Consider the following 12,300-nt stretch of genomic DNA (forward strand, 5'->3'; position numbering starts at 1 on the left):
GTTGCAGAATATTGAAAAGATTCAGGGAAATGTATTCTTACTACACTGCCTTGGAGTATCTTCGGCCTCTCCAGGGCCACCGTGATGCAGTTGAGAAAGATAAAGACCAGAACCACGTAGTCAAAGAGCTTGTGGGCGATTATGGACTGGCAGAGCAGCCGGAACCTGGAGGTAAAGAGAAGAGGGCATAAAACTAAGGATAGATACACCAATGTGACAGTAGATTCCATCTCTCAGCGCTAGGACGGCCGAAACCACGTAAAATAACCTTTAGTTTTCAGAGCCGCTGCCCTGCAGTGACTCATGCTGGAAGCTAAATGTGTGATTAAATAGGCCCAGATTGCATGTGGGAACACAAACAACTCCATCTAGCACACGTGTTAGTAACTGTAGCCCTTTCACTTTGGTTTTGTTCAACCATTATCAAATAAATACGTTTTTCATTATTGTTTCTTCCCCAATGACTTTCACAACCTTTAATCTCAGACACTCAGCTCTGTGTGACCATTTTATTTTCTGTCCAAAACAGGAGAGGAACACAAGCAATTAACCCTCATCTGACTAAGGTGGTGGAGCAGATGAACCAGAAACCGGAACAGAACATTTGAAACCAGAAAATGTAGGGAAAAGGAAGGATTGACACACGTATACCTGCCTGAGTCCACAGTTAAAACCAAGGTCTCTGCTCAGCACTACTACATCCAGCTTTCTGCTGTAGGCTGCTCTGCCCTCATCACAGGTGAGTCAGGAGGATAGAGGCTACTTTTTGTTTAAATGTTTGAAAATGACAATAAAAAATCATCTCTAAAAGTCATCTCTAAAAATTGGCCATGTCTTCAACTCTGGTGGCTGATCCTAGTTTGTGGCTACTGGAAATACAAGTACAAAAGTCTCGGCAACCTCATGAGTGACATCTGTACATTAGGTCCTGTTCCACAGATATTTTGCAGATATTTGCAGTACTGCTCTGTTTCTGGCTCCATATCCAGCAACAGCAGCCCCCGAGAGGCCACTAAAGCTCATCTGGCACCTATAAGAGGACAGAATTTACCTACTGTTGCTCTTGATCTCTGGCTGCAGGAATCAATGTGCTAATGTGGCTGCTGAGGACACTGTCCCTTCAGCTATCGGATCCAAATCTGGCAGACCGCCCCATCCACATTGATCGTGACCTGGTGTGGGAACCTCGTCCTGCCTGAGATGCAGCTTCTCTCCTTGGCTTGATTCCATCTCTGTCTGTCCAATTTAGCTTATATTTCTCATTAGTGCGCGAGCTCATATGCTCTCACCTACACTCAGACGTAAACGGCGTAACAAGGCATAAACAAGGCAGCGATCTGCATATGCTCCTACGCAAACACGCAGGAACACTACACACTTTGTGGCCTAACACCACCAACACACACAGCCCTTGCATGACAGATGGCACCTGCCAGGATGCCAAAACACAGCCCCCAGTCCCGGCTTCCCTTGAGTGGCCATCAGCACACGGGGAGTCAAGTGAATGAGCGATTGGATAACTGAGCCATTTTTCTTTGGTGTTGCGTTCAGGGGTGTTTCTGCCAGCAGTGCATCGACAGCTGGAGAAAACAGAATGACACAAACAAAGAGAGCACCCACAACTGGGAGGCCACAGTCAATAAGACTGTCTAGAATAACAAAAAGAAAGACGGAAGGACGTGTTGACATCACTAACGAGCCATCGGAGAAGGCAGAAGACAGCTGAGTGTGAACAAACAAATGGGTTGACTGCTGCTCCTGCCTCCATCTTCTGGATCAGGACAAAAAGCTGAACATTTGTTTCTGTAGGCGCTGACGGGCTTGAAGGAAATCCTCTGCTGTAAACTGTCCATAGGAGGAAGACACTCAATTTACCCGTTTTGTGGGGAAAACAGGTAGACGGACCAGTCCTCTCTGGTCTCACACCAGTCGGGCTTGTACACCTCTATCATCTTCTGGATGCGGAAGCACAAACTCTGGGGGAAGGATGAGAAAAAGAGAGAGAGAGAGAGAGGAGGGATGAAAATTCATTCATCTAAGCATGTTTAACTCAATGCTGGAACAGCTAGCAGCTTTAAGAGGAGGAGAATTTGCACGACCTTTGACCTCTACCAGTTTTGTTTTGATTCACCCACCTTCAACTTGAGTAAAAACTGTTTAAACATTGCAGTAGGACCACTCAGATTTAATCATGACGCATTCCGTATGCCAGGAAATTCCATAAATTGACTGAAAAAGCCACTAAAGCAGTTACATAATGTAATATTCTGGCCCGGTTGAACACCTACCCCCACCACAATTCTCATTTACATTCTCAGTAGCTCTCAGTAGTAAGCTCCAAGCAGCAGCTGTAAAGCTCCTCTCTTAATCTTGACCAAATCTATATCCTCAGAATAAGTGTTTTGTTTCAGGGACTCACATAATCTGTTTCTTCGTCCAGATCTGCACGATCTTTACGCGCGTTGACCTGTGGGAAAACCTCAGACATCAGCCGAGTGTGAATACCCGGCGTCTTGCCATTACAATCCCGGTGCCCCCCTCCCAGTCCACTTCCAATCCCAGAGCCTCCGGTGACAGAGCCCCCGGCACCACACCCGCTCTTCCTCCCAGTATCTGGGTGGAAGGGTGGGTGACCTGGAGGTTGTCCTCCAGCGCGGAGAAGCTCTGGGAGCTCCAGGGAAAGGGCCCGTCGATCCCTCCTCCTAGCAAAGTGTCTGGACAGCAGCAGAGGTGGGGGTGGGTGATGTTTGGATAGAGGATGGTGAGAGTGGGAAGGATGAGTGAGGAGGGACTCTTGTTCTGCGGAATAGGGGTAAGACTGGGGGGAGCAGCTGCTGCGCACGCGCAGACTTCCTCCTACAAGTGGAGCCCCTCCAAAGCCGTAACTCCTCCGACCCAGACTGTTTGAGCTGGACCTGCAAAACAGGAGGTATCAAAAGGTGGAAGTTTTAAATATTGATGAACAACTTGCAAAGTATAAATAGAGTTCATCAACAGACTCTGTGGCGCTCTGTCGTTAAGTTAATAAGATTGACAAACTCTGAAGAAGATTTGATGTTTGTTTCCAGGTTGTTTAATTAAGGTTTAATGAGGACATTAAGAATTCATTACCTGAAATAACCCTCCCAACATAATCACTTACCTGCGACTCCATCCTGAATGTGGAGGGAGAGGGCGCCCCCAGTTGTGGTAATTGGAACTGCGGCCATGACGCTGAGAGACAGATATTAAATTAATTAAAATGAATTAGCATTCGTTTGATTTTAGCTAATTCCTGTTTAAGCTTCAGTAATGGAATCAGTGAAGCATCATTTGATTTATAAATCTTTGAAGAAAGGTATGTCCAACAAAAACACGTGACAAATTCCCAGGATAAATTACTGGAAAAGTTAAAAAATCGGCATTAAAAAGCTTTTCATATTAGCCTGCTGACATTGAGGTAAATCTAAAGTGCCTGGAGTAACAGTTCTACTCAGAGGAGGAGAACCTGTTCTGTTTGTTTCCACGTGTCTAATCCTCTCATTGTGAGATGTAATTACATATATATAGGAGAGCTACAAGTCATCAGTCACAGCCTGAGCTCATACACCCGAGGATATGCATCAGTCTCGATAGAAACTGCAGTGAATCGTGCACGTTGGCTATTAAGTAAGAGCAGAACCTACACAGAGCAGCGCTGCCGTTCACTCAGGAGGAACCATAAACCTCTCTAGACCCACACTCCTCTGTCAAAATCATTTGTTCCTCTAATAGGCTAAGTATGAACAATGCAATCTTGCACGGTTTCTCTTTTGTCTTAGTTTGTCAGCATCTCCCCTTAATCCGCTAGCTGCCTGTTCCCTGAATAGACAGTGAAAAGGTGGGTCTCTTGAGATGACACGGGGGTAGTAAACATAAAATAAAAGATGATAAAACAGTTGGTTCACCAAAACCGAACAAACCATGGTCCAACCAATCACCGACGAGATGGATGGGGGAGGGGCATGTGGATATAAATCTTGATTTACAATTTGCATAGTGCACCTTTAAATCATTTACTAAGAGCAGTAGCATTAGTTGAAGGTGATGATGAGGCTGTTTCTGCTCATCTCTTCTAGCTAGGAGGATTTGGAGAAGAGGACGAAACTCCACCCTTAAGAAGAGGAAGAGACGCCATTGTGAAAACGAGGAGACTCCACTGTGATTAAGATGAGGTTCCACCGAGAGGAAGAAGAGTCTGCACCGTGTGTTGTTTCTTGATCACCTCAGAGGTCACAGTGGTGATAACGCCTTAACAGCAGCTCATCATCCATTTCACTTCCACTTGCTTTTGTCATTGCAATTCATCTCACTTCCTGTCTGCATCTCCGTGTTTTCTATGCTCTTCTCTTCTAAATTTTCTAACCGGAAAAGGTCCAGTACGAGTTGCAGTGGCACAAGTTGTCTCGCTTAAAGTCCACAGTATTAAAATAGCTGCTCCATTACAGCATCGAGGTTTGGTTGTATGCATGACATCACAGATGAGCAGAAGATGAAGCACAGGCAGTTCACTAAAAGTGTTCAGAAGATAGATGTTTCAACTCAAATGGTGCTCTAAAATTCATTTCAGAATTATTAAATCTTCAGCAAAACTCATAAGCTCACCTCACACTGTTAAATAAGGAGGTATCTTGTCATTGTATCTTCATTTTGAAGCGACTGTGACTCTGCTTAAGGTCAGCTCAAGGTGGCCGACCACTCAGACCAGTCAGAGGAAGAGCAAACAGTCAAAAAATCTCCTGAAATATCCACACATGTAACCTGACACCTGACATTTTCCTCTGGAGCCAGGTTTGTTTGCTCAGGGAGCACCGCTGTTTTAACAGCGGTGCTCCCGACTTGCTTGAAAACGCACTTGATCCTTGGTAATTGCATTTGACTGCTCAGTAACAGTTGCACTGATCCTTAACTGGGGTCCAAGATTATTAAAATGTTATTAAAAGCTGATGGGCTGTGGTGTAGATGGGTGACGAGGCACATCAGTAACTCGTCGATGGCCTGCGATCGACTCTACTGATATTAACCAACCAGAAAAAAAGCTTTTTGTGGCTCTATTAGCTGTCCTGGTAACTACTGATAGTTGTTGCCAAAGTGTAGGCAAAAGAATTATTCATGGCTGGCTCCTTCCTCTGTGGTTGTAAAGAACAGCATGTTTTTAAAGGAATTTTGAAAGGCAGGAACTCTGGAAAATGATTTAACATGTGATTTGCAGCATTTGAAGAGAATCCCTTGATGTTGGGTGTGAACCCAGTCTGGGATTACGTACTAAAGAAAGGGAGCGTCTCTCCAGGCTGCTCTTGCCGAGGCTCATCACGCTGCTCTTCCTCGAGTCCACAGTGACGCTCCGCCTCTCTGAAGAGTAGGACCCCCTGGAACTAGAACAGCCGCCTAGCTCCAGATGGCCATTTGGTGTCAGTGTGCAGATCCTCGGGTCTACAGAAAGAGTGGAGGAAGAAATCCTACATTACTCTTTTCTGAGCGTGGCTCTCCACGTTCCAGGATATCTCCCTGGCAACGTGTCTCAGGGTGCTGTTGGTTATCTCTGAAGGTTGATCATCCTGGCTGATATTAGTACAAAAAGAATGAATATGTGTTCAGCTTACCAGACAGCTTTATCGAGTCGTGCTTCTCACTTTCATCAAAGTTGGAAGAAGAGCGGTCGTCATCGGAATTGGAGCGGTTAGCATCTCCCTAGCGACACAAGAGGTTTAGAAATAATTACTCAGGACATCTTAATGTGCAGTGAAACACTTTGTGACCACAGGGTTAGAGTTAGAGCAATCGACTGGACCAACATCTACCTATGACTCAGTTCTCAGTTCCTGTATTAAAATAATCAACTTCACAATCTCCGAAAGGTTCAGGAGCAAAATGCTTTGTGTTTATTCCACATTTAGGTTGGCTGTCTCCTGACCTCTCTCTACCTCACCCTTTCCCCCTCCCTCCTGCGCCAGCTTCTCCTGTAGTTCCAGTGGTGTCTTGTTGTGTTCTTGAGCTTTATATCCAGACCTCTGGTGATACTGATCTGGATGTGGTTGCTTGGACCCTGGGCTTCATTAGTATTCAGCCCTGGATTGTGATAAAACTCTTTGGCCTTTTCTGATGTTCCTGTGGTTGAAGGTTCAGGATGCAGCGGAGCCAATAAGCCAGAGAACGTGTCAATCGCAATGACGTAGAGAAAGATGAGGCTATTTGAGTTTGACATTTCAGAAGGATCAATCAAAAGCTGGCTGATTAGTGTCAGTTTCCTCTTCAATTGGCAGATCGGAGCTTCATCTCACACAGGCGCTAATGTTTTGATCAGTGCACGAAATCAATCAACTACATGGCAGTTTTGTGCCGATACATCTAGGAGTTTGATAGTCGGCAGCAGACAAGCCTGCCATGTTTTCAGTGAGTGTTTTATGGAGATGGCACTTTACCTAAATGCGCAGCTTTATGACTGCTTTCAGTCCCTTTCGAAGCTACTTTCAACAATTGGAGAAGAATGATGTCTGGTGAAGAAGATCAGCCAGAAGAAATATAGCTGAATATTGTAGTATAGGAATACATTGTATAGTGTATCCACTCAGGAACACCAAGGGAGCAACAGAGGCAATGATCCTGGAAAACAACCCCCATTTGTCATTTTTCAGCGGTTGCTAAACGCTGGCAGCTGTGGTTGCCAGGTACCACACATAATAGCATCCTCCTTACGACACCTTTGGTAAAAAGATAAAAGCATTCAGAGCAGAATGATCTTAAGACACCCGCAGACATTTAAAATACACGTGAATGTCTTCCTTTTGTGTCTTTGCTCTGAGATGCTTCATCATTTGTAACTGCACACGTCCTTCTGCTCAGCCCAGTCTTTATGAAAATCAATATGTCACAGACGCTTGGGATTATTTTAGCTATGAAGGTCAGCTGCAAAGGTCAGAGTCCTCAATCCTTGAGAAACTCAGACAGATGGATGGTCAGCTGTCCATCCAGCAGAGAATGAAGAAATGACGGATAGTGGGAAGCAACTTTTATAACTCACACAAACACCAACAGGCGATCTGAAAGACTATCTAGATAAAACACTGTCATTGCTTGAATTGTATACACGCTCATGTTGATTTGTTTTTTGTAACAAGTACTACTGATACTGTGGAAGGTTGCAACTCATATAAATGATAAGAAGATCCACACACTGTCCCAATTGTTGATGTGAATGCAATTAAGTGAATGTAAAATGAAGTGTAAAATCAACATCGGGGCTTTTTGAGGTCACATAAGGAGTAAAATGCGGTGACAAGCTTGTTTACCTCTGCCTGAAATCCTTCCACCAAGATCGCCACCAGCAAGTTAAACAGGACATAGTTGCCAAAAGTCATGAGGGCCACAAAGTAAAGAGCAGCTAGTGGTGACGTGGCGGCCATACCGTTGTACAGAACCACGTTCCAGTCCTCCTGCGTCAGAATCTGTGGAAATTTACATGATAGGTCCAGAGAATACGAAGATTAGTGTTTCAGATCAAGGAACGGAAAAAATGGGTGTTGTATTGAATGTTAATTTGCACGACTGTTGCCTGCATATAGATAGAAATGTGACAAGTACATTTATCATGCGTAGCAACTCATTTTGTTTAGTTAAAAGTGAAAAAAAGAAATATTGTTACCTGGAAAACAGTAACAATGGCCCAGAGCAGAGAGTCAAAGTTCTTCCGATCCGGTACCGTGTCCCCCGTCTCTGTTTTGATACTGAACTTACAGCCAAAGATGTGCATCCCGAGAATGCTGCAACACAACAGCATAGCAACAGATCAGGCTAGGAGACAGCACATCAATGTTTTTTAAGGAGCTTTATGGATATCAAAGGCTGTCTCATCATAAACAACTGAAAACCTTCATTCATATGAAGAGCAGCACTCAAAAAGATAACAAACATGGAGATAAAAATGGTGAGGGCAGTTGCTGCTGGCTTCAGAAAGACTCAAGTCCTTCAGTTGCTTTGCCAGCAAACAAAACACTGCTCTGGAACATGATGACCTTCCTGTTCAACATGCACAAAGCACCTGGAATCGAACTGGGCAAACAGGCAAATTCATAAATGAGCATGTGTTGTCTATTAGAAGGTGAAGTGTCCATTTTTCTTACAGGGAATGAATAAAGCCTCACTGTGACGGATCATTTAGGCCAGTGGTCTCAAGCTCGCGGCCCGCGGGCCAACTGCGGCCCCCGGGACAATAGTTTGTGGCCCCCACCTTAATATGAAAGTTTAATGTTAGTGCGGCCCGCGAGTTTGATATGAATGGCACTTTACAGTGTTTTTTGCAGAGCTGAACGAACCTACCAATCACGGTGGGGTATATGGCTGTCAGGGGCGGGACATCGGCCGGGCATGTTCGCAAATTTGTGACATTACACCTCCTCTCTTAGAGGACCAATCACAGCCCAGGCGGCGTCCGAAAACCAATGAAATAGCGACGCAATAGCGGGTTATCATAGCTCCGAATACATCTCGGAGCCTCTCTTAAACAAAACGTGAAGTAATTTAAAATAGTTTTTATTAATGCTGCCACATACGTAGTTTATTGAAATATTTATATTACTGAATATAGATTTTCGCAATGTTAAGATAAAATGGTAGGGACTATTTTGTAATCCCACCCCTATGCCCATGGTGTGTAGTGTGTGTGGGGGTGTGTCGGCTAAACACTGAAACAGAAACTTCAGTGGCACCAAAGTGGAATTATATATATTACACAGTCCCAAACATGTCACATGCCTGCAGTGAAGAGAAAGGTAGGTGATGAGCACAGACAATTTCTATTTTTATTATTATTATTATTGATTGAGTGAATTATTCTCTTATTCATTCTTAAGTTGTTTATTTATTTTTCCATCTTATTTTGTGTTTAAAAATAAAGATATTTGAGAACATTGGAATGTTTTGATCAGAGCATTTCTTGTGGAAAACCCGATGTGGCCCAGCCTCTCCCAGACTCTGCCTACAGCGGCCCCGAGGAAAATTGAGTTTGAGACCACTGATTTAGGCTAATCCTCACCTGAAGATGAAGATGAAGAGCATGAGCAGCATGCAGAAAGTGGCCACATTGTCCATGGTCTTCATGAGCACCACTAGTTGTCTCCTCAAGGCCGGCATGAACCTGACCAGCTTCAGGACCCTGAGCAGCCTGAAGGTCCTCAGCACAGACAGACCTCCGTCGGACTGGCCAACAATCTCGCACACACTTAGGAGAAAAACAGGCAGAGCTGAGAGATGGAAGCCAAAGACCTGAAAAAGCACCAAATCTAGAGTGGCATGAATAAATGGGAGCCCTCTCCTGATCAGGGCTGCAGTGGTGGTCTCATCTGGAGGACCATCAAGCAACGGTGCCACTCTTGCTTATGTTTTGCAAGAAGGGAGGCTGTCAGCTCCTATAATGCTGCTGTGAGTAAGGATCTGGGCTTCCAGGTTTCTTTATTTCTGTCCTCCACGTTAGACAAAGGCAGACTCAGACACCCAAAACCAGACGGACTCCTTTGAAACCCATTAACTCCTCCCAGCTCGCTCAACATACGTTTTAACCAGCCTCATCCGGGGTTAAGGTGCCACGTCAGGCCTGTGTTTGGGACAGTATAAATCAAACTGAGTTTAATACTTTCTTAATTGCGACAGGAAAAAGTTTTGATCTCTGGCAGAGTTTTGTGGTGCTTATCACGAGCAGAGAGTTATGCTCAAAAGAACAGTCAGGTTTTACAGATATGCGTCCTGCAGCGGGCTGCTTATCAAAGCTTTCAGAACGGCATCAGAACAGCATCGGCAGCGATTGAATAGGGGCACTTTCAGGGAGCAAACTCTGAATGCCTATCTGAGAACCTTCACATAGATGAAGGGAGGCACATTTGTAATGGAGGCAGATAAGGTGACAGATGCGGATACGTTCAATCAACAGCTTCTGTGACGGGCTGCACATTTGATCTTGCTCAGTTTTAGCAGCTTTGATGCATATTTGATCCCATCATAATGGGGGAAAATGGCAGACAGATCAAAGGTAGAATGATCACCTGAAGCCGCAGGCTCACAACAAAAGACGGGAAGGTGTTTGCTGCTGTCTGCCCGCTTTGGCATCCAAATATATACAGGTGGTACATTTCAGTAAATGGAGAGTGGGATTGACACCCTGGCAAAGACCAGCATAATTTACGCAGCAGCTCTGGATCTGCATTATTTGGTCTTCCAATCTCAAACCCCCTTTTGTCCTACTGCTACTGCTCTATATTAAAGATGTGTGCTTCTGGTAAATACCTTATAATGACAATCACTCCATCAAAGACATTATAGGGGTTCCTCAGGTAGTTGAAAGAGCCAAAGGCTGTCAGTTTGAGGATCATCTCCAAGGAGAACATGCTGGTGAAGACGATGTTGCAGATCTCCAGGACATTGGTGAGTTCCTCCGGCTGACAAGGCAGAGTGACCAGATACTCAGATTAGAAAACATGAAAAAATTACAGGAAAAAAAAGGATTGACAAAAAAGGATTTTGGCTTCATCTGGCCAACTTGTACAGGACACAGTCCAACCATATCCAATCCAATGTATGATTGGATCTCTGGGTTTTTCACCTCCTAACAAAGCGAGGAACAAGAAAATAAAGTGCAGCACATTTCCTCTTATTAATTATGTATGCTGCATGAGTTGTTATAAAAGGTGCCACTGTTGCCACCTTAGAGAAAAAGACGGATGTTCCTCCCGGCGTCGGTTCTGATGTTGAACTGTAAATCCAGGCAGTGACTCTTATTGATGTTCTGCTATTAGATGGATAAATTTAGACATGCCGATAAGTCCATTCATGCTTTTAAGTACATGAACAGCGGCAGCTGGTTTAATGCGTTTCCTTTTTTTTTCGCCTTTCACTGTAAAATTGCCTTCACAATAGCTTCTGGCTGTCAGTCTCATGCTGTGTCAATGCGCATCAATGTCTGTCTTTTCTCTTCTCTCCTGACACAGTTTAAGTTTCTCTCTCTGTTTCTGTCTGGCCCGGGTCAAATTACCCAAGAACACACACACACAGGGATCTAAATTTGGCACACTCACAAATTCAATCACGATTCCAGCACATCTCTATTCCACAGAGCCCCTCTTTTACCTCACTGATGATGCTTCTGACATTTTCACTATTCCAGAATCAATGAGGACAGTGTGTATTGCGTTTACGTGCCTCTATGTATGTATGTATGTATGTATGTATGTATGTATGTATGTATGTATGTATGTATGTATTGTTGTACTTGCTACATACTGACTACCATAATCCATATTATACTAGGAAAGTGGAGACATTGTGACTTCAAAGCCCTATTTGGGGGAATAAGATGTGGATTGAAGGTTAGGTTTAGTTGAAAGTCAGGGGTCAGGGTCGGGGGCTAGGTGGGATGGTGATAGTGGGTTAGGGTTAGGAGTTTGGAAATGCAATATACAGTATCCATGAAAGACCTCACAAAGATTGGAGTACAATGATGTGTGTGTGTGTGTGTGTGTGGGGGGGGGGGGGGGGGGGGGGGGGGGGTGAGTGCGTGTGCATGCTTTATATTTGTCATTACTAATGAGTGTTTAGCTGTGAGAAAACACAGGCTAATGATGCATATCCACCACTGTTAGCATCACCGATTGCAGACCAGCCAAACATTGTTGACAGCCCCTGGAGATCCATTACTGCCATCTCATTACTGCAGACCTGAGAACAGATCTAAAATTTTGTTTTTCTATCTGCTGATGTCTGAAAAAAGAAAATACCATCCCATTGGCTCACTGCTTTAGCGAAGTGGAAAGGATCTTCGAAAAGTATGCTGGGTATCTATAACAATAATAATAACAGCAATTTCCCTGAAGATATGGGGGTGGGGGGGTTGGGGTGGGGGTGGGGGTGGGGGGGGGGGGGGTGGGGTATAACATATTCACTGTGCAATGAAACCCGCAGGTAAACAATAGTTTGCTAGTCTGATAGCAAAGACTCTCTCAAGACTCACAGACCCACAGTGGGGTGGAAGTCAAAATAAACTAAATCCACTATGCTATTATAAATCTACTCTCCGTTCCCTTTCTGTGCACTCAAAGGTGTAACATGAGATGCACGCTGGTTGTACCTGTACAACAGAACAAAGCTAACACAGCTAAAATCTGCCATTGTGTAATGTTATTTGCTGGCAAACAGAGAAAATAATTCTGTTTTAACCGGTGGTAAATGCAGCCGCATGTGCTTCTGCCAGCTGCTTCCTAATCATCCTCAGGTGGAATTAGAGGCTTAAATCACATA

General features: G+C 44.4%; 1 protein-coding gene across 1 annotated transcript in view; it reads right to left on the bottom strand.

Annotated features, from left to right (window-relative positions):
* The window catches only part of LOC101074957 (voltage-dependent T-type calcium channel subunit alpha-1I-like), a 92,301-nt gene that overhangs the window by 18,416 nt on the left and 61,585 nt on the right, over window positions 1–12,300 (bottom strand). The window contains 10 exon segments of the mRNA XM_029850636.1: window positions 42–165; window positions 1,876–1,976; window positions 2,420–2,915; window positions 3,143–3,213; window positions 5,285–5,451; window positions 5,622–5,709; window positions 7,308–7,463; window positions 7,661–7,778; window positions 9,050–9,235; window positions 10,294–10,445. Coding sequence (XP_029706496.1) covers window positions 42–165; window positions 1,876–1,976; window positions 2,420–2,915; window positions 3,143–3,213; window positions 5,285–5,451; window positions 5,622–5,709; window positions 7,308–7,463; window positions 7,661–7,778; window positions 9,050–9,235; window positions 10,294–10,445 — 1,659 coding nt within the window.

Source organism: Takifugu rubripes, chromosome 17 (genome assembly GCF_901000725.2).
Source record: "Takifugu rubripes chromosome 17, fTakRub1.2, whole genome shotgun sequence".
Classification (NCBI taxonomy): Eukaryota; Metazoa; Chordata; class Actinopteri; order Tetraodontiformes; family Tetraodontidae; genus Takifugu; species Takifugu rubripes.